This window comes from Elephantulus edwardii, unplaced genomic scaffold (assembly GCF_000299155.1).
Source record: "Elephantulus edwardii isolate Elephantulus edwardi_28Jun2011 unplaced genomic scaffold, EleEdw1.0 scaffold00131, whole genome shotgun sequence".
Lineage (NCBI taxonomy): Eukaryota > Metazoa > Chordata > Mammalia > Macroscelidea > Macroscelididae > Elephantulus > Elephantulus edwardii.
Window position 1 is genome coordinate 8631831 of NW_006399881.1, and position 7166 is coordinate 8638996.

Consider the following 7166-nt stretch of genomic DNA (forward strand, 5'->3'; position numbering starts at 1 on the left):
TGGGGCTTCGTCTGACATACTTTGGACATGTTGCCAGGAGGGACGGGTCCTTGGAGAGGGACATCATGCTTGGGAGGGTTGAGGGACAACGCAGGAGGAGAAGACCCTCTATGAGATGGATTGATTCGGTGACTGGGGTAATCGGGATGGATGAGTCAGAGGCGGTGCGGTTGGCACAGGGTTTAGGGCTGTTGTGCATAGGGTCGCTATGAGTCGGAAACGACTCGACGGCACATAACAACAACAACAACAGAAACACAAAACATCTTTACAACGAAAGCTACAAAACATTTCTATGAGAAACAATAAAAGAGCTAAATAAATGGAAAAATGTTCCTTGTTCATAGTTAGGAAGAGTCAATATAGTGAAAATTGCAATCCTACCAAAAGCAATCTATGTGTTTAATGCAATCCCAATACAAATACCAAATTCATTTTTTAAGGAGACTGAAAAGGTAATTGTCAAGCTTATCTGGAGAGGTAAGAGACCCAGAATAAGCAAAGCCCTTCTGAGAAACAAAAATGAAGTGGGAAGCATAGGATTCCCTGAACTTAAAAGCTACTACACAGATGTAATAACCAAAACATTGTACTAGTACAATGACAGCCACATAGACCAACAGAACAGAATCGAGAACCCAGAAATGGATCCATCTATCTATGGTCAACTGAAAGTCCACAGGAAATAAAAACTATCAAATGGGAAAACTCCAACCTCTTCAACAAATGATGCTGGCAAAACTGGACTGCTACCTGCAGAAAGCTGAAACAGGATTCACATCTCACACCATACACAAAAATCACCTTAAGGTGGATCAGACCTGGAGGTAAAGCTCAAAACCATAAAGGTCATCAGAGACAAACAGGGACCAAGCTTAGACGGTGTAGCCTATAAGAAACTGACACATAACAGCCAGAAATACATAATCAGGAGAGGATAAAATTGGTGAACAGGACCTTCTAAAGATTAAATCCCTGTGCACATCAAAAATTTTTTCTTATAGAGTGAAAAGAAATCCTACCAACTGGGGGAAAAACATTTAGAAATATCATCTTAGACAAGGGTCTCATAAAAAAAGTTTACAGAATACTACTGGGCCTCTAGAAGATAATCCAGGTACAAAACAGGAAAAGAAAGACTTTTCACAGAGTAAGACTTTTTCATGGTCAACAGACACATGAAGAAATTCTCAAAATTACTGGCAATAAAAGAGATGCAAACCAAAACCACAATGAGATAGGACAGCAAGTAATAAATGTTGGAGAGGATGTGGAATACTTAAACATTGTGGCATGATTGTAAAATGGTACAACCACTCTGGAAGGCACTTTGGCATTTCCTCAAAAAGTTGAACATAGAAACTCGATATGACCTAGCTATTCCACTAACAGGAATATACCCCAAGGAAAATAGAACTGAGACATAAATGGAGATTTGTACACTAATGTTCATAGCAATGTTATTCACCATTATGAGATCATGGAAACAGCCCAAATGTCCAAGCACAACCAAATAGATTGAGAAATTGTGGTACATTCATACGATGGAACACTATGCAGCACTCAGGAACAATGATATAAAAAAAATACCATATAATTTGGGTGAAATTGGAAAGCATTATGCTGAATAAGCTAATTTAGTCTCATAAGGACAAATATTGCATAAGACCATTATTGTAAAAATAGAAGGATACCTGGCATAACAAGTATAGTATGTTTCCAAGGGCGGGAAGGGGTGGAAGTAGAGGGGTGAGGTTGGGTGGGGGGAAAAAATCACAAGGTCCCACAATTTGATAGGTGGAGGGAGGAGGTAAAGGAAATGGGAAAGACCTGGCAGGGACCTGAAAAGACCAGATAATGGTCGGCATAGGCCAATGGTGATTAATTTTATAAAACCAAATATACATACCTACACATAATACCCAATAGAAAGCTTATGAAAAGAGCACAGGAAAGGGTTGCATGATTGGAAAAACCTTGTACATTTTCATTTGTGTAAATATGGTAGACTACTTTTTAAGAAATATGCTACTGTAAGAATGCAGACAAATCAAACAATGCACACTTTTCTTTTCTCTTAAGCTTCCAGGTCCTAGAGTACAGTCTCATCTACCTCTGCAGGCTTCACAAGTCTCCTTCCCTCAAATGAAGCCAAAGCACTGGCAATTACCAATGGCTGCTTTTCTGGGCCTGTCATTTTTCTCTTTCAGAATCAGATCACGTCGCCTGCTTGTATGGTGTCTTCTACACACCACTGCCATTCTGCACTGTCATTGTCAATTTTCCTGTCCCTTCTCTGAGGCCTTAATAAATGAAGTCTACAAATTACTTGTTGGACTTGATTCTTAGCCTTCAGAAGCCTAATTAGCATACTGTTCAAACCTAAAAAGGTTTAAATTTAAGTTAAATTGTACAAAATAATCAGATCTTTCTTTTGTAGTGCTTTTCATGATTATGGATAAGACTTTCCTTTTTAAAGTCCTTAAATTTGAAGCACATAGACAAGCCATTCCCTTTCAGTTATGTCAAAATAGTCCAGAAAAGAAGAATCAAACTAATCTTCATCACAGCAATGAGGGACTTACTTTTTCGACATACTCAAACACCAAGTACAATTTCCCTCTCCGACGAAAAGCCTCTTTCAGCTCCACAATGTTTTCCTGCTTGAGAGTACGAAGCATTTTAAGCTCTCGTAGGGTCGTTTCCTTGACTTCTTCATTTTCTGGAATGTAAGAAACAGTCAATAGGGTCAAAGGAATGCTTTCAAATCACTGTTCAAAGAATTCCAAGCACAATGACCACATAGAAATTCCACCTTCCACTTTGAGCACCTCCGCATAGAAAAATCTAATGATGGAAGGAAGGTACAACAAATACCACATTTTCTAGTTGAGAGGATCAAGAGTATGGAACTTAAAGAAGAAGTGGCTTACTTGAGCTGCACAAACCTGATTTTCTGCTTATATTTTCTTACATTATGCATTCCAACATATCTATCTAAACTGTAGCCTTAACAGGTACAACATATTAATTCACTATCATTTCACTGGCACCACTGCATGCTGGGAAGAGCACTAAGTGTACCTACCTAAGTGGAGCTCGAAAGGTATCAAGCACAGCAGTGTACAGAGGAGCCTTATGCAGCATCTGTCACAAAGCATATTTTCAAGGTTGGCCTGCAGCTTTGGCTTAACAGAACACTTCTGTTCCTAGGGCTGCATGTGAGTCACCTTGGGGAACAGGGGTCATGCGTCAGCTATCTCAAGGCAGCCTGTGGACAAGTTTCAGAGAATTCTAAGAGTGTCTGACCTTCTCTCTGAACAGTAGCTGCTGCAGGGTCCTGCTGTTATCCTATGGCATGTCCATCTGTCCATCCCAGATGGTATAGCTGTACTGAGATGCAGAGCTTTGGCTGATATATCGTTCCATACCATCAACTTCACTCATGAAAACTTTCCCACCGGCATGAAGGAAAAACCGAAGTCACATTAACTAGTGGATTTTTCGAGAGTAGGAGTTCGTGAAGCTAGTATTCATTTACAATTAGTTGGTTGACAACTTTATGTCATGTATATATGTTTGGATAGAGAGATAGATATAGATAGAGTTACGTGGAAATGTCACAGTCATTTTGGAAATCCAAAATAAAAACCAATAAAATGAAAATGGAAAGCGTTTTCAAAGTTTATAGTATATTCACTTAAAGGTAAAACCTGACCTCAACTGACACAGGCCATTTAAAGCCATTGCTTATCTTATGATATATGAATATTCATGTTGTGCTACTGAAAAATACTTAATTACATATGCCAGAGTAACATGCATTTTAAAATCCTAAAAATTCTTCATTTCCTGGCTTGAATCAGGCATGCCTTAGTCTTTTTTACCCCCACTAGTTTATTTACAAAATTCTAATACAAATTCAGACAAATTCTTTCCATTTTCCTCAGCCCCCCTACCCATCGAATTGTACAATCAAATGATTAATCCCCTCTTCCCCCCGTACATCCACATCCCTCTGCTTCCAGCCTCTCCCACCCCTCCTGGATCCTTATACTCCTCCTACAATAACAGTTTTATACAATATTTATCCTTGTGGGACTGAGTTAGTTCACTCAGCATAATGTTCTTCAGTCCCTCCCAAGTTTACCTCCCCCTGCTTCCCCTTGTTGTGTACCACCTACTTGGAGCAGGGGTGGCATCCACTTCCTAAATATCATGCCTCTGGAAACTCTATGAACTTTGATAAATGTCGATAGTTGTTGAGGGGCTTCAGGGCTTTTGTTCATAGGGTTGCTATGAGTCGTGCTCGACTGGAAGGCAATCAACACCACCACCACAGGAGGAGATTGCCCCTCCTTCTCCAGCGGAGCATCTGGTGAATTCGAACCATGTGCCTTTGACATTGCAGCACAGCTTCTTGCCACTAGGCTACCAGAGCTCCCTAAAAGTTCTTCATTCTAAACATACTTGGCCCCAAGGTTTCGAGTAAGGCCAAAATCCTAGCTAAGTCTACATTGTGTGACCCTCAGACTCAGGTGCATCTTGGCAAGTCTGAGAAGAAAGACAACTGAGGATGGGGCAAGACAGACTAAGATGTCTTCTTCCAGGGAGAAGTTCTTCCTAAGCAAGGTCCACAGGAGAACAAGGCTGGATGGGAACAAAAGGAGAAGGGAAACTAATGGAGTACCAAGAGTACCTTTCAGATTTTCTTAGTCTCTCTTTCAAACTTTATTTAAATGTGTTTAAAGGAGAAGAAACAAACAAAATCATGGGCTTTGTAGCACCTGAACCTCTTCAGTAAACACACAAACTAAAGTCAACACATCTTTGTGAAGTTGTTGCACAAATGGCTGTACTCTCTTCATCACCAAAGATAACTGCTAGAGAATGCTAGAACACAATTATAAAAGGGCAAAGAGAGATTGACTAGCAGAAGGCAAGAAGTGGCAGTAGAAAAAGCCAACAAGGGCATAACCTATAAACCAGGCCAGCCCACATCAGTGTGGGCAAGTAGAAGCTGGATACCCACAGGGCCAATGTCAAGGATGAAGAGCATGAAACTGTAAGTGGCACCTAGGAGTGGGTGAGATGTGATCAGGGGACCCTCAAAAGTGGCTCAGAGGACTGTGAGGGGGCAGAGCAGCAGCAGCTGTCTGTGAACTACTGTAGCCCCAGCTGATGAAGCCCTGGGAATACAAGTTTATAGAGACGGATACGTTGAGAGTCCTCTCCTCTGATATCCCACTCCAAATTACTCTCAAGGTTGGGGCAATCAAACGAAAATTCATCCATCTCTAAGAGACAGAGTGCCACATACATGCCAAGAAGAATCAGACGATCTTTTTAACAAAGATGCAATTTAGCAAGAGACAAACACACTGATTACTCATATCTGGCTCCTGCCTGCAGCTCCAGCTCCAGCTCATACTCCTCCTCCTCACTCATATTAGTCTTTCAGGCTCCAAACAGTCCCAATTTCTTTAAAGCCTTAGGGTCTTTATCTTGTCCCCTCTGCCTCGAATGTTCCTTCGACTGCCAATTCTCTCCAATCTGCCTTTGGTGTTCAGTTTAAATGTCATTCCTCTAGAGGCTTTCCCAGAACCCTATGTCAAGTTAGTTCCCTCTTATCACTACTGCATATCACAGTTCTCTGGATTGTTCTTTCACAGATCTTCTTACAGTTTTTATTTCTCCATTTGTTTCCTAGTTTACCATCTGTGTGGTCTCCTCTCCAAAATCAAGAGTTGCAGGAGGACAAGTCCAAGATCTTTTGTTCAAGAACACACAGTCAACCACAGGACAGTAGCTGACAATAAGAAAATGATCAATAAATTCTTCTCACATTAACACTGTCACTGGCGCCTTGAAGAGTCTGCTCACAGAGCAAGATCTTTTATATTCTCTTAAGGCATAGGAAGAGGCAAAATGATGGGAAATGACAGGTATTTTATCTTCTAACTTTTGAGTATAGTGGTTTCTCAAATTCCTTCTGGAAAAGACTGCTTGTTGGGCAATAAAAACAAGCTGGGTTTATTTGTATTAACTGTTTTCTTTTTTTAAAATGGAAAAAAATTTGGGTATTATTTTCTAAGGCTCATTAGTGGCATAGTATGTAATAGGTTGTCTGCTAAATGGTCAATGGTTCAAATCCATCAGGTTTCCCAGCCTTTAAGTGTTTACCCAACAGAGGGTCACTGTGGGTTGCAACTTGACAGTGAGTTTGGCTTAAGTTAGTTTTTTCCCCTGGAGTTTTCTTATTTCATGCCCTTTCATGATTTAATAAATTACAAATTTGCTTCCACCTGGCCTTTATCTTGGAAGATGTAAGGAGTCTCTAGGTTTTAATAGATGACACCGGCACTATTATTTGGTATGTTCTATAATTTCTGTTGACATAAATACTTTTAAAGGGAGCTCTAGTGGTTAGTCTGTAGGGAGTCACTCTGCTAATCCAAAGGCAGTGCCTCTCTGGTGGTTCAAATACACCAGATGCTCCTTCGGAGAAAGATGAGCAATCTTCTCTGATGTGATTCACAGCATACAAAAACCTGCTGAGGGGTCACCTAGGAGTCAGTTCTGACTTGAAGGCAATGAGAGTGAGTGGATAAAATGACCAAGTGATGGGTGATAGGAAGACACAGTCCACTCAAGGATGGGCCACTCTTCAGAGGTTCAAGAAGTACCAGAGCGCTTCAAGTAACTACTTTTTCTTCTAAGGTGGTACGACATTCCATTAAAATGAGCACAAGAGACTCAGGTTTCTAGTTGAAAGAAGACTTCTAGATTATTTCTTTACATGGGCCATCTCCTCGCGTGCAATTTACTGTGAAAATCTGCTGAATGGTCAGCTTTGGGTCTGTTCTGACTTGAAGGCACACAACAACAGCCACAATAACAGTTTACGAATGGTGTGAAGAGTCCTAAATATCCCATGGACTGTGAAAAGAACAAGCAAGTCTCGCTTGGAGGAAGTGCCACCAAGGTGCTCCTCAGGGTCAAGGATAGTAATATTTGGTCTCACATACTTTGGGCATGTTAGGAGGAACTGTTGTTGTTGTTATGTGCCGTCGAGTCGTTTCCGACTCATGGCGACCCTATGCACAACAGCCCTAAACCCTGCTCTATCCTGCGCCAACCGCACTGCCTCTGACACACCCATCCCG

At 41.0% G+C, this 7166-nt stretch overlaps 1 protein-coding gene across 1 annotated transcript in view; it reads right to left on the reverse strand.

Moving 5' to 3' along the window:
- The window catches only part of CDKL5 (cyclin-dependent kinase-like 5), a 150553-nt gene that overhangs the window by 69422 nt on the left and 73965 nt on the right, over positions 1-7166 (reverse strand). The window contains exon 4 of the mRNA XM_006893829.1: positions 2586-2722. Within this exon, the coding sequence (XP_006893891.1) occupies positions 2586-2722 (137 nt within the window). The remainder of the gene's footprint in view (positions 1-2585; positions 2723-7166) is intronic.